Source organism: Pocillopora verrucosa, chromosome 4, assembly GCF_036669915.1.
Source record: "Pocillopora verrucosa isolate sample1 chromosome 4, ASM3666991v2, whole genome shotgun sequence".
Taxonomy (NCBI): domain Eukaryota; kingdom Metazoa; phylum Cnidaria; class Anthozoa; order Scleractinia; family Pocilloporidae; genus Pocillopora; species Pocillopora verrucosa.
In genome coordinates, this window is record NC_089315.1 from 31,193,498 (window position 1) to 31,216,188 (window position 22,691).

Here is a 22,691-nt window from a genome sequence, read left to right on the forward strand (position 1 = left end):
GTTGTTTGTTATTCAGTTGACTTGATATCCCTTCATGTAGAGAGAGATTACGGGTGTTTTCTACCAGGAACTCAATGGCTCACTTCGAAACCAAGTCACCGAAGTCCATTTCTTTCCTGTTGAAGCAGTTGTCGAATTTCCTCTGTTGCGCAAACCTCGGTAATGGATATAACTCTTAAGAGCAGTTTGGGTAACACGAGAGTAGAGTGTTCTGTGGAACCCACAGTAATACTACGAGACTCGTAACCTGGAACAAGAATAAGACATATCAGATAACAACACCGCTTGAAAAAAAAAATCTAATTATTTACAGGAATATTTCATGGCTGTTCTGTTCTCTTTCCGCACTTACCAATGTCACGTCTTAATAACTGCATTAGGCAAACTTTCCTTAAGAACAAATCGCAACATGAGTTTCTCACCTTGTTCCGTGTTGTTAGCCCCATTCTTCTTAAAGCGAAACAATTTACAATACAGCACGACTCGCCGTGAGACTTGAGATGAAACACAATGATTCTCCCAGATCAATTTGGCTCCTGCTTCTCTGGACAAGCTTCCCTCATTGATCTTAAAATTGAGAAAACAACGCGAGTTAACCTTCTTCCAATTTGTCAATTGGTTTTTCGACGAATTAAACTAATTTACCTTCGCACGCCCGCGTGCACCATACCAATGTCGCTGGTACAGTAACTCGCCAGTGCGCATAGCCAAATCCTGAAGATGACGCCACTGCTGACTGGAAACTTTCAATAACGTGGGCACCAGGTCGTCATACACGTAAACCTGAGCTTCGCCTGTACCGTCTTCTACAACACATCTGTGAGAAAAACAAAGTTAGAATTTCAATCACTGAAATCCTCTTAATATCTTGGCTCGTCCTTCGGTGGACTAAACGCGTTACGTGATTGAAACATTACCTGGCTTCAGCACTGAGCCTAGATCCCGAGGAGCTGAAGCAACAGGCGGCACACTCGTTTCTAGCTACCAGTTCACCGCATCGTTTACAAAGCCATCGCATGCTCGCCCTCTGCACAGCGATTACTTTGCAACATACACGTGAAATGGTCTGAACAAACCTCCCTTGTGCTTCGCTCTGAATGAGTCTGAAAAGACATTGATTTGGAAGTTCTTTGGTGCGCGCTTCACCAGATGCACATGCTGCAACGTTGAGTGAATAATGTGGGGTCGGCTGGATGCTGGTAACTGAGTTATTTGCTGCTCGTCTTTCCACGAAAATTGAAGAACAAGCCTCAAATGTGCAGTACATGTTTCTGGTTTGGGAGAATTTTCTCACCAACCTTCGGAATCGGACAACGGCGCCTGATGATAACAAGAAGAAAAACAAGATCTTCTAATTTTAAGCCAAAGATAGTGCAATGTCGCCGACAACTTCCAGGATTCGAAAATGTTGCGATTGCTATAAATACAAGTGTACAATACTTACCAGGTAAAATTCCATCAACGTAAGTGGTTCGTCTGAAGTCCAGGTAAACAGATATGGTATTTGATGACCGCAAATCACGCACTCTCAGCTGTATGATCTTGTTTTCTAACAGAGTAAAGCCCAGCTGTAGATCTTTTATAGCTGACATCTTAACTGGACCAAACTTAGGCAGTTCCACCAGATCATTTGGAAGCCGCTGACTAGGACAGTCTGACTGGCGCAGATCTCGGCTAACAATCAGCCCATGGAAACTCACTTGTGTGCTGCAAGGAGATAGGGTAATTTGAGATTATCAGCTGAGTTGATAACGTAAATTAGCCCCTGTGAAGATTTTTACATCGGATCTTTCGAGCATTAGAGCTATGAAGAGAAACAGAAAGACAGAGTGCTAGAAAAAATAGAATTGGCGTTCCCTGTCTAAAAACCCATCACGTTGAACAGCATTCGAGAAACCATTGATGAAAATCACTAACACATTTACAGAGTTGATGTGCATGTGCTGAGACGAAGTACAGTAGCTAAGCTGCATAATTCATTCTTATACCTTTGCTTTAGAGACTTCTCGTTGCCATTCACTCCCGTAAAGGCTCCTTCACCAAGAACAGAATCCACACTAAGCAGAGTATCTTTCTTCAAGAAATCTTCCTTCAAACCATTAAGTGCCTTGATAATATCACAGCTGCTTTCTGTTTTCTTTGGCGAGTTAAAGTCACAACTTTCACACCAGCATATTCTCTCCAAAAGCATATCAGAGCTAACACTAATCAGTACTTCTACGTCTCCATTTTGTATCAAATGGGACTGTTTTTCGTCAAGGACTGTCTCAGTCAAGACGTAGAAACATCCTGGATGAAGAACGTGGGCTAAGTACAAGCTCTTCCTCTCAAGTTTTAGAGCTGCGTTCTTCTTTTGAAGCTTGAAGTCCGAGAGAAATTGAGTGAAATTTGAACAGCAGGGAACGGCTTTTTCTGTCTCAGACATGTCTTGAGTTCTTCTTTTACAAACGGCGACAACTTTTATTTCCACACCACAAGGATAGCAAACTTCCTCTCTCAATCGTCGGAGCACTGCCACTTCGCAGTTCCTAACCATAAAAATAACCTTGCATATAAAACAATCACTTTTACTTTCAAGATTTCTGTTGAGCTCCCTTTCTAAACTTGCATCCTTTGTGCCAGCTTCAAATGTGTTTGTCCTTTTTCCATAATATTTATTCGCCTTACCCTTGTCTTTAGGAATCAAAGTTTCTGTATCGTCAAAGGAGAACTGCACGTATAATCGATTTCGATCTTCACCCAAATCTTCCTGAACAAGACCTCTCGAATGAAATTTCTCCATAACTACCTCAAACATATTGATTTGAATCGCTGCATTTACACTCCAGATCTGTGAATAGGGACAACGTGAACACTGATCGTCGACAACAGATTTCTGGCAACAGTGTTTTGTGCAGTCATGTTCGGTGAGTTTTTCGTCTTTGGATGCAATCATGCAGTTGATTTCTCCCGTTTGATCAAGCAAGCGCAACCTGCCAGTTTTTGAAGAGTACCCAAGACAACCACCCAGAATCTACGAACAAAAAGAGAACTCTATTAGAGACAAAAAAGCAACCTTCCTCTTCAGATGGAAAGTGCACCCTGCAATACACAGGGGAAATTAATGCAAGCGAGGATGAATGGAAAATATCGGTTGAAGAAACGCCTGAAGTTTTAATCTTTACTGCACTCACTAACTGCCCTGCATCTCCATAAGTTCAAAAACGTGGAGAACGCGAAGCATCAAACAAGACTTTTCGCTTCTATAAACACTTTGTGTGGCGCTGCCAATGCAAAACTCAATTCCAGGTTAGAAAGGATTCCCAAGAAAATATATAAAATGATATCTCACACACTCCTAAAACGTTATCTTACCAACGGACGACTGAAGCTTTCTTGACTCAAAATTTTGTACGTCCATTCTTCCTTCTCGGCCTGTGTCGATGATGTTGTTCTGCCAGGCAATCCACTCAACCAAGGCTTCTTACTGCTTATCTGACTAACAGTGTCTAGGAACTCTTTGATTGTGGGGAGCCAGGGGAAAGTTAGTAGACTGCTATGATTTGGGTGACATTCATGCGGCACCTCAAAGAACTCATCATAAATGTTTCTTGAAGGAGCATTTGCAGTAACCGAGTTGCGTTTTACGAAGGAAAGCAACAATTCCAATACACTCTCTTTCGGGAAATCTTCTTTTTCTTTTCTGTAGATTGTATAGCATTACATAGCAGAGAAAAGAAAAAAGCATCGTCAAAAATATTATTCTGCAACAGAAGTAGCCTATACAAAATACATCCTTTATTATAATCTTTAAACATCTTAAACGCTGTCTGTGCACTCTTTCTCGATTGAAGTTCGAAGGTCGACTTAACATTCTACAGTTGTTAGCTACACAATAAATAGGTCACGCAATAACTAAAACAATCAAACATTAGGGGAAAAAGTTGCCTTTTATCGCAAAATCCTTTCTGACCCTGGTATAGTAGTAATATCGTCCTTACAGCTTACGGTATAGAATAAAATGGAAAATCCACCTACCTGCTCTGTTTAACGGAGTAAGCGACAAGCTGCCTAGTCCTACAAAAAGAGACGCAAAAGATTTTAACGTTCTTCTGAGCGATAACATTTATTACAAGTTTTGCTCGCATTATATTCTTAAATCTTAGCTTCGTGATTTCTTTCAGAAATATCGTCTCGTCGCATGCGATCACAATGAATTCTGGTCACTTGCCTTTCACTGCTGGACATTAAACTCTAACGTTTGATATGACATAGTATTACCTGTAGAGGGGAGAGAATTTATCCAAAACTTTTTGGCACATCTCGAGCAGGTCCACATAATCACCCAGAGTGAGATTTTGTCCAAGTAAAGCCAAGGGACTCTCACATGGGTTAAAAGGCTATATCACGAAGAAATATGAAATGTAAAGGATTATAAGTTTCCAGTTTGTGATACTGCGCATGGAAACTGCAGAACTCGATACGCTGCACACCCCACCCTACCCCCTCCCCCACTCTTCGTGCTCGCATTTTCTCAACCCAAGTAAAATCTTGTTCCTGAAAACTGCCCTCCATTCAGGTCTTAAGACGGGAAATTTGAAAGTAGATCTGAAACATATTCTTGTCTTCAGGTAAATTGAAGGGATATACGACTTATATATAATTCAGTCTTTAAATATATACATGTACCTTCCAAGGTGAAGCTAGAGGAGAGAACTTCACCACCCGCAAAGTACTCTGTGTGCAGCAGCACAGGCCAAGAGTTCTCTGGAACGATGAGAAAATTAGGGAAAATGCAGCTTAGCTACACCTTTTTAAACAAAGTTTACTGATGCCCTTTAATGTGAGACCTCCCTCTTTATAAAAAAAACCTTTGCAGTTTTTGTAATCAAATTTAATAAAATGTTACATAGCAAAATGAAACAGCCTACCTTCCCTTTCTTACACAAGTGTACATTGTAAGCTGTCACGTGAGCCCCAACACGCAAACCGCGACCAAGATTCATAGAAGGCTGGTGACTTATATACAGCCTACAAAACGAAGGACAATTTTAGCTAATTTTTTAGCAATTTTAGCTAATTTCAAATTACAACTTCATTACGCATAAACATGTATCGGTGATTATGAAATTACACGGACATCACAGAAACGAAAGATAACAGGACTCGGTAAGCTGTCGAGCGCAATATTGTAACTCAAGTTGCTTTTCAAGAAGTTATGTAAAAGACCTTTTACCTTATTTTATTGTCCAGTTCAAAAACTCCAGCTTCACGGTTGATGCATCCTGTGATAACGCCCTAAAAGTGTTGAACAAGATCTTAAAGGAAATACGTCTTTTCAATGCAACTGCAGGGGGTATGAAGTACTGTATATGTATCTAAATTTCTTGAATGAAGAGCTTTCTTATTTTGCCCGACACATTTTATCTTTTTCCATTTATCTTTTGTCTGCTTCTTATATTCCTTTGAAGAGAACTAGAAATGACAAATTAAGAATGCCATAAAAATGTTCCCTTAGAAAATTCAAAGGGGCAACACCAGGGTACTACTTGCCGTGTACGTTATATTGACCGGTATCTTTGGTTTTTCTGGCTGTGAATTTCTTGCCTCAGCCGGGTTGGTTTCTGCTGACCTCATCGCGACGTTATGACTTGAAAATGTTCTACGGTTATTCGGGACCTCATCTTTTTCCTTTGAGATTCTTGGCCGCTTCGATGCTCTCTGAAAAGTTACCGTATTGGTGTTTATTATTCACATTAGCTTCGTTTATTGGTTTGGATGAATACCAGCTTTCAACTGTTAAAATCAAATATAATTTCTTTTACTTTTTACTTGCCATTCAGTTACTTTCACCTCTACAATTTTGTGCAGATTAAGTTTTAAGTGAAGCTTATTTGATTGTTCTTTAGTACCTGTTCGTCTTCGTGAGTTCGTTTCACGTTTCTTGGTCGGAATTTCCTCAAGTCTGAACGGCGTGTAGTGGCAAAGATCTTTCTTTCGTTTCGTGTTCCCTGTAGAAGACATACAGATCAGGCATCACGTTTCATAGTGAGACCTCTCCTTTTTAATATATTACCACGCTACTATTAATTCTATTCATAGGGCAACTTAGGAGGCAAAAATGTCAATTCCGATCGGAGAAAGTGGCTTCATCAACCTTTGTATTTGTTAACTATATTTAAGGAACACATCTGCTCAAGGGACACTTTTCGAGTCCCTCGGATCTCCCCTGAATTAATGTTACTCTGATGTACATTAAATGTACATGAAACAAACATGCACTTTTTTAAGTCCCTGGGATGCCCACGGAGTGAAAATTCTACTAATGTACAGTAAATGTACGTAAAACTTCTGTTTCTGAAACGTACTTTCCTATGTAATGAAGGAGACTTTCACGCACATGCATCAATTACAACAGTATTTTTCCAAGATCATTGATAAATCCCTTGGCATTGTATTACAAAAAACGTACTTAAAATACCTTGTTCATTGTAGTTTCTCTCAGGTTATGGAACACATACTGCTCATTGATTTGAAGGAAATTGTGCCACAACATAAACTGTTCACCCTAAAAGAAAATTCCTCGCCAAGTCAGCTCTGAACACCTCACTGCTTTCTTTATCAAGTCTGCAAAGAAAGCTTACATCATATCTTAATTATCAATATGGGAAGGAAGAAAAAGAGAGGAGACGGTCAAAAAAAAATATCAATAGTTGGGTGTAAATGAAGATAAAGGAAATTAATGGTAAAAAAAACTGAAAAATTACCAGTTACCCACATTTGTTAATCAAATGATAAAATCTTTGTTACCAGGCATAACTCTGCCTCCCCCTCCCCTCCCTCCATGGAAAAAAGAAAAAGGAAGGCTCACAGTACTTGAATCACCAAGGAAGTTGTCAGGCTTGTCTCAGTGCAGAAAATTTTGACCAAAAAGAAAGGCTTGCCAACACTCATGCTGTAAGGAAAGATTGATTATTAGTAACCAATATTAAAAATACATTTTATCAAGACAGAAAACAATCACTATCACAGACCATCAAATGCAAGTCAGTGGATAGAGAATTGAAGAGTGTGATGAGTGTCCAAGAAGACAACTTCACAATTTCATCACCTTTTTTGCTGACAATTTAACACCAACAAAAATTGCAATCTGGAACTAGGGTGGATAAAATTACCTGTGAATTGGGCTCAGTGCAAAAATGGATCCTTGTATATTCAAGTTGATTGTTGAGCTGTGGAGAAAAAGAAAAGCTGCTGCACAAATTGATGCAAAATAAATCAAAGTCCACCTTGGCTCAACTCCTTCCTTTCACAACCTCATATCAGGGCATCCATTATTCTACAGACTTAGTTTAAAAATGTTCTCCCTAATTAAATACTGATGCACAAATGGATCATTAACTACATGTATGGTCATTTTGATCAACACCTTATTTCAACTCCACCCATATAAAATAAGTAGATGAAATGTCTAAATTCTCTAAATGATCAAGGAATTGCCACCCTAATATACCATATGGTAAAGTACCTTCCTTGTTCCTGAAACTCTTTGACACTTAAAACATAACTTGTGGAGAGTTTGTTATCAGCTACATTTGTTTTAGTAACAACAATTGGTGTGCCTGTCTTGATGATCTCAAGGTAACCACCATGACCATTCTTTACATCTGACAATGAACATACAAGAATAAAGCAGAGTTAAAATCACCATTTCCACACATTAGTGACAAATATGCAGCACCCTGTAATAGGCAGTTGGTTGGTGAAGTCCCCAATTAATCACTGTAAGTTTCACTTCCATAAAGCAATCATCCATATCAAGCAGTCACATTCATCCTCTTCCAAGTCCCAAAGGCCTGTTTGTATTTCCATCCACCTCTATTGAATACCCTTTAAAGCCAAACCACTCAAAACAAAACTAATAACAATCTTGAGTAATTTTTAATCCATGTTTCTCTCTCAAACTCAAAGTTGTATTTTTGAGCTTGATTCTGCACAGTAAGTGGTCAGTTGTGGTATTGGTCTTTTATAATACCCCTAATCTGTGGAACCTGTATTAAGTAGTCACTCCACTATCCCGAGTGGGTAACCCTTTAATACAAGTTTTGACTGTATGCACTTTTTCTTGCTTCTAATGCCTGTAGCTGTTCAGTGAGAGAATACACAGGTACACTGATGGTCAATCAACCCTCAGTCAATACTCAACTGATAGCCAGCTGCTATCCCAACCCAGATCTTGGCCAGCTACAGGAACATCAAGATATTGGTCAGCTTACATTTTAGTCGTCAACCAGCGATTGACTATGTGCCAGCTATTGGCAAAATATTGAATCACTACTGATCAACTATGAATCCACTGACTATCCCCCAACTGATTTTATTTCCATTAACTATGGGCTAAGATAGATTATACAGACCAATACATAAACCAAGGTCACCCATAGAACACATGATCTGCTACATGTAAATAAATCTGACCATATTGATTGGCTTCATGAAAAACCTCACCTTCCTTAACTGCTGATGAAGATGATGAGGGAACATAGTTCCAGTGAGGGATGAGTAAAAGTTTCTCAAGGTAATCTTCACTGGGATTTATTATCTGGAAGAATTCAAATTAAAATGTAAATGAGAAGGAGCCATCAGCATAGGGTTTGTTAACTTTTGACATGTGATATTGATTATATACATTAATACTGCAATAATTAGAAAACCAAAAACAACTCCCACCTCGCAAACAACTGCAGTGAAGTTGTCCTCTACATACAAAGTGCCTGAAGCTTTTCTGGATTTTAAAGACTTGGGTTGTGAGGTTAAATATCCCAAGAGAATAAAAGGCAATTTAGAAGCAAACTTGTATTCTGCAATAAAGAATATGTATTTCTCATTACATATGCTACATATTACTAACTACATAATATTAATATCAAGAATTTCAGAATAAGTAGGTCATTAAACAGGAAAAAACGTAGGTCTCCATCCAAACAAGTTAAAGAAAAAAACAAAGGCATTTTCCATCACTGACAGTTTAATCTGACTACACACCAATATATATCCTTCTCATTCACCATGCAAAAACAAAAACTGTAAGAAGTATATGCTGCAATTGTAGGATATCAATTGACTGATTAGTATGCTCTCTAACAGTACTTTCGGTGATTTATAAGATGATAGAAAGTTATTTAGTTCCTTAATAACTTACGTAGCTTGACAAGTACAACTCATATACTTAAAGTGTGTCTTAATCAGTAAATAAAGAATGACTTACATCAATTGTACATTGTTGAACTACCCCCCCCCCCCACTCCCCTTAGTATACAGTTGAAGTACATTTCACTTGCCTGATATTGAACATTCTTCAGCTAATAGACTACACAAAGAACCTCCACACACATCATTGCTAAATAGTGTATTAAGAGGTACAACTTGCTGACTGACAGGAAGCCAGTCTGGATAATCTTCTGCATCTCCAACACTGCGTAAATCTTTGATTTGACGCAGCACAGCCAGGCATACTTCGACGAACTCTGCTTCGCTTTCATTTTGTCGGATGCATTTTTCCACATCATAATAAAACGTCCGCAGCCATTCTTTTTCCTGTCATTTACAATGTTCAAGTACTTAGATTTGCAGAGATTTGTTATGACAACACCATGATCGAATCACCCAATACATTCATATCAAACAGTTAGAGTTCATGTTGTCACCATACCGTATATATTAAGATACCTACATTCTGTGTTAATCCAACCCGGTAATCATCCCTGCAGCGCGTTAAGAAATCATTCATTTAAAAATGAGTTGTTCTTGTGGGGATCAGAAAAAACGGTGACATACAACGCGGAGAATTTCACCAAGAAGCAACCGATTCAATTATAGCGCCTTTCAGCAATTTCTCGTCGTTTTTGTTTTCAATTGGAAAACCGCTGACCGTCGCAGGAGGAGTATTAGTAAATAAGAAAATTAATAGTACTTCATAGAAGAACGGAAAACACTCACTTTATCTGATACCTCATTTAAAAGCTGTGCTCAAATCTGATCAAATTGTGACTTAATATATTCCAAAATCAACCTGTCTAAAGTTGATAGTTAATCTACTCGTTCTTCAGTAGATACAGCCTTGTGCACCACCGCTCTCTCCTTTGTATATATACCTTAAATACAACTAGCAATACCTAGTAAAGATATTGTAGACAGCTGTATCTGCTCCAGACGACGTATGTGACTCTTTTACTTACTCTAGATAACGTGGATAACTGTATCTCGCATATGTAGAAAGAAATATCTGCTTTACGTCGCGTAGGTAGCCGAGCTGTGTGGAAAGTTGTATCTTCCGTAGGCTGTGACCATAACTGTGTGTAGTGTAGATAGCAGTATCTGATGTACAAGGAGTAGATGGCTGTATTCATTGTGATAACTGAATTTTTTAGATTGTTTTAATGGCTGTATATATCACAATCAGCGTAAATAGCTTTATCTATTGTAGACGGAGTCTAGATTGCTGTAGCTACGGGAGGCAGTGTCGGTATCTGTATCTTTTGTAGGTGATATGGTTTGTATGTGTTGTGGACAGTCCGACTGAGTGTACATGAAAATGTTTGAGTATGGTCACGTATGAGTGTAGTATACATGGCTTATCTGAAACAGTCACTATATCATCGGCTGTTCCGGGCTTCCAGCATCAAACACGTATCAGTGAACGTCGTCAGTAGTTCTTTCCCGCCCATTGGATACTGTCTACAGCAGGGTTGCTGACCAATTTCCTTTCCGGTGGTTAAACTTAACATTAGCAGTAACATGGCACTGATTATTAATCTGGAGTCGAAAAGTTAAGCCCCGCATTTTGCATCTTTTCTCTCTGATCGTATTTCCTTTTGCCTTGCACCTCACCTCACCTTATTGTGTACATTTTTACCTTATCTCTCCCTTCCCTCTCATTTCGAACCAAACGCTCTTTAGAAACTTGCCTTTACCCTTTCAATTAAATAAAAAAAGGTATTTAAAAGCATTTTATTTGGGTCTCTCGCGATGCAATTGAAGCCTAACTGATGAAAGTTGTCTTGACTCTTGATTGTACTCCGGCGTTTAAAATAAAGGGAATCCCATGTTTTACTCTGGTGCTGCTAAGACTCCTACTTTGATCAATCTCTTGATCCTACAGACGAGCTGAAAACTGTTCAAGTATGCTAAGTTTTTCCTTTGGTGTGGTGATGAGCTAGCCCTAGTTATCAGAAGACACTTCACATAAAATAAGCGGAAATGGCTTAAATGTCGCGAGCGTGTTTCATTGTTTTATGTAAAGTTAGGCATACTGTTCACTCCAGAAGCTCATTTCTATTCTCTAAAAACCTAAGACCTTACTTGATGCCTATAATAAGCTGTTATTCTATCACTCTACTGTAAGGAACAGTTTCTAATTCACAGTGTTTTTTATGTAAAGTTTCCTAGTCCCTTTATAAATCAATGTCTTCCTCCTCTAAGGGCTCTGTTTTTGGTTCCTTGCCAAAAGATGATGCTACTCTCGTTTTAAAGTCAGAGAGCCATGTTGGTTTGCTCATCATAAGTCTGTCTCCTCTGTAATACGAAGTCTTTCGACACTTGAAGATGACTGCAACAACAACGAGGAGGCTGACAAGAACGAGGGGAACAATGATTCCCACCACTGCTCCAGTGCTGAGACCTTTCGCTGCCTTCGTTTTTGATTCTAGAATATAAAACACAAGAACGTTGTTGAATACACTTCCCTGCTTCTTAAAAGCCTATGAAACATTTCTGATGTTTCTGGTTCTCACGACCAACAACTAAGAATTGGCGTACAACACTTTCTTTAACGACGTAATTGTTAATGGTTTTGGTGCCTTTCCAAATGGGAGAGTAACCACACGCTGCTGGTGCATTAATCAAGCCGCACTTCCGCTTCCACCCATCAACTTGTGGTAAACTCAGGAAACGCATGCTCAGTAGGCCCTCTGTCTCACTTTCTTCATTTTCAGACATCTCGCCCATGATCCACATCATTTTAAAATTTGCCAAAATCTCTCATACCTCACATGCACACACTAACCGAATGGTAAAATCGCTGTTGTTATGGCTGCCATTTTATTCACCTTAACTATAATAGCATGGAGATGTTTTCTTTATAAACATACTTTACTACTGACCTGTCCCTGTTTGCCCGTCCACCGTAAGCGACGCCTCTCTCCTGGCCTCACCAAAACTATTTCTATAAATGCATTCATACTTTCCCGCATCTTCGACAGTCACCGAAATAATCTGAAGCTCTCCTGATCCCTGGACGGGATCAATTTTTATTCTGTGTGAGGTCTCAACGTTCACGGAATTTTTTCGCCAAATAATCTTCGGAGGAGGATCACCATATCCTCCACAGTACAGAGATACATCGGCTCCGGAGAGAACATCCTGATCAACTGGAAAAATGTCTATTATTGGAGGCCCTAGAACAGTTTTTAATGAGTTGGATAATCAAATTAGATTTATGTTTGCTTTAAAAATAAGGCTTATAGCAATGTTTAAGAGTGATATAATATATTGCCACTCATCCGGAAAGTACAACAAGCTGGACTAATCGTTAAACCGCAGAGAACGAACAAAAAACTCTCGGGTCATCCTCGGAAAGTTTATTGTTTGAATTTTATATACTGACGATTTGTCACCACTCTTGAAACAACAGTTTAAGGGGTATCAGAAAGTTCCTTTTCAGGGGGGTTACTAGGGAATAGCCAGCTAGCCTACGAGTACCATTCAGGGCATTATATCATATTCCAAGTCGCTTCATATCATATGACAGTCGACTCTTGGCGTATCATATGACGAGCCATGACCACCTAATGTCTCCGGCTCACGTCTTAGGCTTACTTTGCTGAACATCTTGCAGTGTCAAGCTGCAACCTACTTTGTTCAAATCCCTACCTGTTACAAACAAGAGAACATCCCTGGCCTTTACACTTCGTTTATTCCAGGCTATACAGTAATATCTTCCCATGTCCGTTGAAGTAAGTTTACGTATTGTCAAATATGTTTGAGTGACCACATGACGATCGTCATTCGTTACCAGTTCTCCATCCTTTTTCCATGCCATATTTGGAGAAGGGATAGCGCTTACAACGCATGATAGTGTGACATCTTGGCCCATTTTTTTGATCTTGGCCTCTGGTTCGAACTTGGTGTATCGAAGTGTCACTAAAAGAGGTGAAAATTAGAGACAAAACTTGTCATTTCTATCGACATTGGCTAAAGCAATGTGGCCATCGTCAATTAGTACATCAATCAGATGCGTCAATCAATCAATTCAACAGACAGTCAATTGGCATGGAAATGGTCAGTCAGTCAAATAGTCAGTAGGTCAATTAATCAACCAGTCAATGACACCTAAACACACACCATACCACTTACATCCCACTTCAAGTTTTGCATAAGCCACTGCTGATCCTAACTCATTCATAACTTCGCACTCGTAGTCCCCAGCGTCCTCAAATTTTACGTTTTTTATCTGAATAGAAAAGTTTCTATCATTGACGTTGTATCTAATGTTATCCGAGCCAATGATTTTGTCCTTGTATCGCCATGTGATGTTTGACGGCGGAAAGCTGGACACTAAACAAGCCAGAGTTGTACTGTCGCCCTTGGCAACGTCGGCTGATACGACGCCAGGGATCTGGGGAGGGACTAGAAGGAAAAAATGACATATATTTTTCTTTTCTTTACTCCTCTTTTCTATTGTATTCCTAATACCTCATGTTTTTATCGTCACCTACACGCCTTTACTTAATTTTCTGTCAGGGTTCTATACTGTTCAAAACCCCACCTGAGCTTAAATTTTGTTTCAGTTGATTGTGATTCTAACAACATGGCCGACAATTTGAACAAACCTTTTACAACAACCATCACCGGGTCACTCTCAACTGATCCGGCACTGTTCACTAACACGCATGTGTAGTTTCCAGTATCCTCTGCAGCAGCAGATCTCACTACCAAAGTCCCGGATATAGAAGTAATCCTCCTGGATCTTATGTCGTTGACAGAGAGTGGCTTCCCATCTTTCCTCCAGTCCCACGCGGACGGATATACCACTGGAGGCAAAGAGGAACACTGTAGGCTAAATGCATCTTGAAATTTCACGTTTTCCAACTTGTTTGGCTTCTTGTCAAATATTGGGGGCTTGGAGGCAATAACTAGAATGTAATTATGACAAAAAAAGAGAAATTGATTTTAAAAGGTTTGTCTGAATCAGTGTTTACCAGTTTCAAATGTTGCATGACGTGCCTTCGAAAAAAACCAGAGCACAAACCACAATGGCCTCACCCATCCCACCTGCGTTATCTAATCATCACGTCAAATAACATTTTGAACAAATGCAAGACAAACATTAACATCTAACATAAGAAGATGATGATCGAACTGAATACCTCTGCATTTCTGTCCGTCACCTGTGTAACCATTTGGACATCTCATACACACGGACTCTTCCTCTCCTTTTTGGTTGTAAAGGTCCAAGTCTACACACGTTACTCCCGCGTGACTGTCACACAGCTAACAATGAAGAATAGGAAAAAGAAGGAAATCACAGTCATCAATCAATGGTTTGCTTTTAATGTAAGAAGAGATCTTGTCGTTGTAAACGGAATGAGTGAGCTCCGTCAGAAGTTATGTCTTCAGTGGTTAAAGTTAAGTACCTGAAGATCAGCACATGAACCATCGTTGACCTTCCTACAAAAGTTATTGCTGAGTTCTTCTACAGTCGTGTTATCACAGATCACACCTGCATCTTCTGCGTGGTTTGGATCACAGTTACCTTCACCCCAGCCAACGTGACGACAGTGGGTAAGTGAGGACTCATAACCGAGACAGTTCACGTTATCCATCCAGATAATTCCGATTCCTTTGTGGAGGAAATCATGAAAAAGGCAGTTTTTATACCAAAGTCTAAATCAGGTTTTTCGAAGTGAAACACAGACTTACCCTTTCCAAAGCTAGAGTGTTTCGAAGCTTCTTTCGCCTTCCCAAAGCCAAGCTCTTTACAAACAACGCTAGCGTCGTTTATGTCCCAACCATCATCGCAGACAGTTCCCCATACGCCCTCATACAGCACTTCTACTCGCCCCTGCCCCCTGCTTCCTTCTTTATTTACTAATCTGACCACCGGCTCTTGTGGCCTTGGCAAGAATAATGATGACACGGAATGGAGGTCACCGCAGTCCTTGACACAGGCACTGCCATCTGAGAATACAAAACGATTGACGTTAGTGTGTTGTAAGGGAAGACTGTTCAATGCAGGGGCTGTCTTAACCTCGTAAATTCTATGACTGAATAAGATTTTATCGTGCCCGTCGAAATGATTGACAATCAAAAATACAATACGCTGTGTCAGCTTTATAAACGACTTCAATTTGTCCATCTTTACCAAAAAGGAGCCATACCGTAACAAGTTTGTTAAGTCGCATATCTTGGGTAGGTTACCAAGTTACAGTTTTGTGAATTAACAAGTAGTTTAGCACTCACTGAGGAACAATCCGTTTGGACAAGACCGACATTTATCTCCAGTTTCGCCATCTGAGCACGTCTGGCACACTTTGTCACAGGGCTTACACAAACGCTCTTTAGTGTCACCATACAAACCAGGCGGACATTTTCTGACACAATCTGAGGAAGCGTAGAAGTACGGAGAATCACAGCTAGTACAAGATGAGGCTGATCCATAACAATTTTTACATTTCATGGCGCATCGCTCGCATTTCTTTTTCTCTCCTTTGAAGAAACCAGAACCACATGATGTCACACATTTCTGGGACATGTCTGGACCTGAGCACTTGACTCCTGCGTCCTCAGTATGTCTGCAGTTATGACTTCCAATTCCCCCTGAAAAACAACAACGTAGAGACGACAACAATTACAAAATAAGGTATACTTGAATCTTCTTGAGTTAAATGCTGGCGAAAACAAATGAGTGTTCAACGAGAGTTCCGCCTAAAATACGGCCAGGCTATCTATGAACAGAGCTGCAGGGAGACTAAGACCGTTATTTCATTTTAATAAGCCATTTTTTGCATGAAACTGACTACTGTTTTTTTAGTTTGACTCGTTCTTTTCCGGAGGAATCCACCCAATCGGAAATCATAACCCTGTTAGTTTCTGAAAAGGGAAGCGTACTTATATCAGTTACTAAAATGAAAGGTGAATGTCCTTATTCTAACAAAATTTGGAATGTGCCTCTCTAAGATACATGTGCACTTACCAGCTTTCATCTTACAATGCCGGATATTTCTCTCCGTTCCAACACATCGTAAATCATCAATCCAAATCTGCCCGGTTCCCATACCATACTTCGCCCTCCCAAGAGCTTCGACTGCTTTTCCAAGTTTTAGCTGCCTGCAAATCACTTTAGCGTCCATCATATCGAACGAATCGTCACAGATGGTTCCCCATATTCCGTCATGAAGTACCTCCACTCTTCCTTCCACTGTTGAGTTTGCACCGGCTAAACGAATACCAGAGACACCTTTCACAGTCAACTCGTTCTCTGAACATTGATCAACACATTTTGAGTTATTAAGAAATTTCCCTGCACAGGCAGTACAGTTATCTTTACGACCTTCACAGTCTTGACAATTTATGCCACATGGCATGCAGTGTTGAGTGAGAGGATCTGCAAAGTAACGCTCTACGCATGAAGAGGCACAGTTGAACGTCATGTTGCCCGTCATATTGAGGAAGGTATTTTGTGGACATGTGGTGCAATTTTCGGGAGTACCCGAGCATGTTTTGCATTCACTGCTACATTTACCACACCCATTGTTTCTGTCCAAAAAGTATCCGTTACTGAGATTACAGCTTGAAAAACAGTCTTGACTGTTACCGGGACTCTGACAAATAACTCCTGCATCTTCAGAGTGAGTACAATCTTCAATTCCCCATCCATTGAATCCACATTCAATCAAAGAAAGTTCGTTCCCTAAAACCGGAACAAGATACCTTTTAATGTGATCTGGTTTCATGCTACAAAAACATTTTTTAAGCAACAAAGATATTTAACCGAAGACATGCGTGCTAAAACTGCTGCATGTGGCTAACTCTCTCGTTTATTCATAACGTCTACAATTGTGACAGCAAGATAATCAATTTTTACCAGTGCAATTAACATCGTCCATCCAAACTGGCCCGTCTTCTAATGATCCGTACTTTGCACGTTTTACAGCAGCTGTAGCATTTCCCATCCCTAACATTCTACACACAACGTTAGCATCTTTTATATCCCAGAAGTCATCACAAACGCTGCCATACCTGCCTCCGTGGTAAATCTGTAAGCAAAGAAATCAATCAGCAGTGAAACTTACATTACCAGCAGCTCTTGAAATGTGAATAAGACTGATACCTCAACGCGTCCTTCAAACGGTGTCGGTCCAACTAGACGCACAAATGGTATGGAGGATGGCTTGAACCCCGGCTCACAGTCAGTCACACATTTTGAGTCTTTCTTGTATCTAGACTTGGGACACGATGTACAGTTACTACGTGTCCCCTCACAGCTACTGCACGACTTATTACACTTCAAACATGTAATACCAGCAGAATAGAAGCCTCGACCACAATCAGCGACACATGTTTCATTCTTCTTGAAATAACCGGTCAGGCAGGTTTTACACTTATTAGGACCACCTTCGCAAGAGTTGCAGTTGATATTGCATGGGAAGCAAACCTTTCCCTTTTCGTAAAATTTGGCAGGACACTTCTGTTGACATTTGCGTATTCCTGGCCCTGTGCAACGGAGAACCGCATCTTCGTCGTGCCTGCAATTCGTTTTCCCCCAAGGACTATGTCGACATTCGTGCAAGGTTTTCTCGCTTCCCGTGCAGAAAACATCATCTAACCAAAGTTTGCCCTGCGCCTCCCTTGGCTGTTTTAGGATGTGGCCAAGGGATGCCGTTGTGTCAGCCTTGCCGAGGCCAAGCTCTCTACATACTACTGAGGTCTCTTTCGCGTCCCATCCATCATCACACACGGTTCCCCAAACTCCATCGTGAAATATCTCCAGCACACCCTCAAGATAGTCGGAACCGTTACTCAGTCGAACCAGCGCTGAATTCGGATATGAATTATTCAGAGCTCTTATTGGTACGGCCACCTTTGAGCCAGAACAGTTGATATGACAAACGTTGTTGTCGAACACAAGGGGTGGAGCACATATTGTACAATGAGGTAGACCCTTCACACTGTTGAATACGCATTGCAAACATTCAGGTGGACAGGGGAGACAAGAATAATTTCCAGCAAACTCATAAAATAAATCACCACATTTACTGACACAGACTCCCCTCTTATGATACATGTCAGGCCCACAACTCTCCGTACAGGTGCCATTCTTCAGCGCTTTAGGAGATGTACATGACTTACAGTCATTTTCATCGTTTCCATCTGCGCACGTCACACATTTTTCTGTGTTACACTTTCGGCATTCTCGCGAAGGAATGTGTCCATATTCTCCATCGTTGCATTTATCAACGCACGTATTGTCTTTTAAGAATTTAGGTTCCTTACATTTAGTACAGCGGAAGCTATTGCCTGAACATTCAGCACACTGTGATGCGCACAAACTACAGACATCAAAGTCATTCTTGTACCAGCCAGGGTTGCATCGCTTCAAGCACTGGTTAATCGGTGGCTCGCCACGCACTGGTCCAGAACAAACAACTCCTACGTCGCTGCTATGGTAACAACCCGAACGTGCGCGAGGCGTAGTTTTGCACTCGAACAGACTTAGTTCTCTTCCAGTGCATTTTACGTCTCTGGACCATATTGGACCGCTTCCAAGTCCGTACACAGTCTTCTTGACAGCTTTTACGGCGGATCCAAGCCTAAGCTGCCGACATACGACGCTTGCCTCAGGAAAATTAAAGGTCTTGTCACAAACCGTGCTCCAGGCGCCGTTTACAAAAATTTCCAAACGACCTTCCAGCTCGGTGGAATTTTTCCCTGCTAGGCGCATGCGTCGTCTTTGACCGACAAGCGAAGGTGCGCAGCTCACGACACACTCGTCTCCTTTTAAGTATCGATCATCTGGGCAAGTTGTACAAGCGGTGGACGAGGTTCCGTCTGCGCATGTGCGACATCCTGGATCACATGGTTTGCATTGTCGATCAGAGGTATCACCATAGAAACCCTGTCCACATGATGTAACGCAGCTTTTACCTGTTTAAATGAAAGATATTTGGAATCGATAGGTACCAGGTCCACTCATTATAAGTTTTAGTTTTACGTTTACTGCAGAATAATTGTTCCCAATTTTGGTTTTGGAGATTTAAGGTAATCCTACTATCTTCTCCCCTGAATAAGTAGCTTTCTTTCTCTAAAAGCCTCATTCTCTTGTGTCCTTGTCACATTCGGTGGGTTCTGAGAAGTGCCGCCCACTGATGTCCTCAATCAACCAGCAGGCGAATTAATTGCACCACTAACACCCTCTCCTAAACTGTACCTTTACGAAATCGGAAAGCGTCACAACTGGTACAGACTGTAGAGGAGCCTTCACAGGTAAGACAGCTCGTAGAGCATACACCACACTGTTTCTTTCCTTTCTTGCGGTAATATCCATCTCCACAGGAGCTGACGCATTCTCTGGATATATCAGGTCCTTTGCATCGGACACCAGCATCTTCAAAATGGCTGCATGAGTGATTGCCCCACCCATGGTGTTGGCATCGCTCCAAGCGTGTCTCATTTCCACTACACTGTACCTTTCAGAGACCAAATATAGGATACTCTCAGGGTATGAGGATAGGAATAGATTTCCACACTCCCCCCCCTGTCTCCCTTTACACCTGGTGAGACTAACAGGTGCCAAAGTAATACAGAGATAATTACTGTACACAAATATTGACTACTGTACTTGCTGCTGAAGAAAATATAGCCACTCAAATTAAACAAAAATAATCAACCAAACCTTTGATAGCCAAATTGGCTGTGAATCTTTTCCTCTACCCAGTCTTCCAAAAGATACAGCCTCTTGGGCCTTTCCTAGCAACAGTTCACGGCAAACAACATCCGCGTCACTAATATCCCACAAGTCATCACAAATGGTGCCCCAGATCCCACGGTGATTAATTTCAACGCGGCCTTCAAGATGACTACTTCCACCAACGAGTCTAATCTCTGTCTCAGGAGGACCCTTGGTAAGATAATTATCACAAGTCTGGACACATGTTGCTTCTATAAATAGAATTAAGCATAAAGATTAACGTTTGAATATAAAATGAAGAGCAGCATGCAATTGTTCTCGCAACCGCTGTCGGCCGGTACGTTGGGAAATCGGTTAAGAAATCGCTTAAATATTATGTTAGTTGGGTGGTGAGTTATGCAGTCTGTCACTTAGTCATCCTTTAGTCAGTCAGTCAGTCAGCCAATCAATCGGCTAGCCTCTAAGTCAGCCAGTCAGTCAATCAGTGAGCCAGCTATGCTGTCAGTCAGCCAGTCAGTTAGTCAGCTAGCCAGCCTGTCAGTCAGTCAGCCAGCCAGCCGGTCAGTCAGTCAGTCAGTCAGTCAGTCAGCCAGCCAGTCAGCCAGTCAGTCAGCCAGAGTGTCAGTCAGTCAGTCAGCCGGCCTGTCAGTCAGTCAGTCAGGGAGCCAGCCTGTCAGTCAGGGAGCCAGTCTGTCAGTCAGTCAGCCAGCCAGTCGGTCAGCAAGTTAACTAGTCAGCCAATAAGTCAACTTGCCTATCAGTCAATCAGTTAGTCGGTCAGCTAACTAGTTATACCTTTAAAAAGTTGGTCAGTCACTTAGTCAAAATCACCCTGTCAATCAACTGATGTATCAAATAATTCGGAAAGTTCAGGTGAAGCTTGACCGCGGCTAAGAAGGTGCGCTGTCTCATCCACTTGTCGGTCGTCAAACGAGGGAAAATTCTGATACGATGAGGCTGCCGAAACATGACAAAATTCCCACATCTATTCAATCGAGCGTTATATATATGTACATATGTATATTATGTATGAATAGTATGCATACTTTTCAGATACCAAGGAGGATTGCAACTGGAACATCTGTCGTTTCTATCACCATTCAAACAAGTTCTACAATTTGAGGAGCATTTTTGGCAGGTTCCCGTAAGTGTATCACCATAGTATCCCGTAGCACATTCTGGTACACAGATCCGCGCAATATTTGCGAACTTTCCTTCAGGGCACAAAGATTCTGAAATATAAAGAGAAGATTAAAAGGGTTCATATCCGTGTTTGGTGTTTCTAGGGGTCACCTTCATGAGACAGACGCAGGCTCGGCACGGATTAAAGCGAAAGTCACTAATTAAGCGGGCACTATTAAGATTCATTTGGGTGTTCGCTGAATACAAATATCACCGTATGGTTGACGATTTAGGAGAAGCGGGTGAGTTAAGAAAAATACCATTTTCTCAGAAAAATCCCGTCTGCAAAAAATAATATATATATATATATTGCACTGTGGTAGGTTTGTTAGTTCTCGCAGTCAGCTCAGAGAAAACTCCCTAACGAAGGCACAATATGATCATGATAATAATCTGGAGAACCTATTGTTTTTAGGTACATTAGTTACCCGACTAAGCCTTATTCCAAAAGCTCCATTCATGACACTTTGGTTTAACAATGAAGTAGGTCACGAGATTTCTAACTGCTAAATATATCTTGGAGTGGAGCATAGCTGGGATTTAAGATGTCTGTGAAGAGGTCTTGGAGGTTGAAAATTTATTCCGCTTACGATTTTGCGGCCAGAGTTGTGCTGTTATTTAGATTATATTCTCATATTACATGCTATAATATAAATAACATAACTAAAGTGGATCCGAGGTTATCTTGCTTTTTGAAAATTGTTTACTTCAAATCAAGACAGTCACACGTGAGTTAACACGCACAGACACAATAAAGAAGTTAACTATCGAGCTTAGGATTCTGTTATCATCTTTGTCGCTATATATTCAAGAGGTATTAACGAGTGCTTTTTTCGGATTTTTACAGATTTCCTTGTAATTTTCAAACTTTTAATTGCTTCTGATTATTTTGGATGTAATTCACATTTGCGATATTTTTCTTTTTGCTCCCATTTTTGCATAAGTTCGTTTTGCATGATCAACTCTATTCCACTCGATTATAATACTGCTTGCTTGAATTTCATCTGTAACTCTAGATCTCATAGAGTTGTACATCTGCTATTCTTTTTTGATGGCTTTTATTTCCCAGACCTTTATCAGTTTGAGCTGAGTTAAAAAGGCGGTTTCCCATCAGAAACGAAGTTTTAACTTGTTCTGCTGATTTCGAAAATATAACTCCTCCCGAGATGCAAACAAACATAAGACAATTATGTAAAGGAATAATGGACTTGTTCTATGTGCGGATAGCAACACATACAGGTCAAATAGAGTTAATACTTACCTGAATGACTTGAAGCAACAGAGTAAACCGAGAAAAGCAAAACTGCTTTACTAAGCAATGCTATCAGCCTAGCTCTTACCGCCATCAGGGTGTCGTTTCTGGTTGATGGGCTCGATCTCATAAATGTTGCATACAAATTATGTGCTTTTTACCACAACAAAGAATTCTTCCCTGAGGGGCCCCTATAGGGCTTTGTGTTGTGGTCATAATGCGTTTTAACTTGTGAGCTTACGAACTAATAATACTTAAGAAAAAACAAATACCCAATTTCCTTATACACTTCTGTCGAGTTTCCAAGTTTTT

At 40.6% G+C, this 22,691-nt stretch overlaps 2 protein-coding genes across 4 annotated transcripts; both read right to left on the reverse strand.

Annotated features, from left to right (window-relative positions):
* Positions 1-2: 2 nt before the first annotated feature.
* Positions 3-9,850, reverse strand: LOC131790310 (CST complex subunit CTC1). 3 transcript variants are annotated; one of them, XM_059107499.2, is made up of 22 exons: positions 9,713-9,850; positions 9,321-9,576; positions 8,710-8,840; positions 8,488-8,581; positions 7,508-7,646; positions 7,155-7,211; positions 6,856-6,934; positions 6,461-6,547; positions 5,892-5,990; positions 5,533-5,700; positions 5,216-5,277; positions 4,911-5,010; positions 4,669-4,746; positions 4,261-4,379; positions 4,018-4,056; positions 3,355-3,682; positions 1,989-3,013; positions 1,445-1,707; positions 918-1,320; positions 646-817; positions 423-567; positions 3-247 (listed from the first exon to the last, which is right to left on the reverse strand). In XM_059107499.2, the coding sequence occupies exons 1-22, from the start codon at positions 9,767-9,769 to the stop codon at positions 96-98; spliced, it is 4,053 nt and encodes a 1,350-aa protein (XP_058963482.2). In that variant the 5' UTR covers positions 9,770-9,850; the 3' UTR covers positions 3-95. The 3 variants fall into 3 exon arrangements, with proteins under 3 accessions (XP_058963482.2, XP_066022091.1, XP_066022092.1); XM_066165994.1 differs by having other exon boundaries at positions 9,731-9,814; XM_066165995.1 differs by lacking the exons at positions 7,508-7,646; positions 8,488-8,581; positions 8,710-8,840; positions 9,321-9,576; positions 9,713-9,850 and adding an exon at positions 7,688-8,430.
* On the reverse strand, positions 9,712-22,491 carry LOC131790348 (scavenger receptor cysteine-rich type 1 protein M130). Its single transcript, XM_059107547.2, has 16 exons — positions 22,389-22,491; positions 20,992-21,177; positions 19,931-20,196; positions 19,466-19,724; positions 17,369-19,182; positions 17,123-17,294; positions 16,232-16,948; positions 15,499-15,855; positions 14,959-15,216; positions 14,673-14,878; positions 14,406-14,529; positions 13,869-14,171; positions 13,393-13,665; positions 12,910-13,179; positions 12,141-12,434; positions 9,712-11,683 (listed from the first exon to the last, which is right to left on the reverse strand). The coding sequence occupies exons 1-16, from the start codon at positions 22,471-22,473 to the stop codon at positions 11,433-11,435; spliced, it is 5,835 nt and encodes a 1,944-aa protein (XP_058963530.2). The 5' UTR covers positions 22,474-22,491; the 3' UTR covers positions 9,712-11,432.
* Between the last annotated feature and the right edge of the window lie 200 nt (positions 22,492-22,691).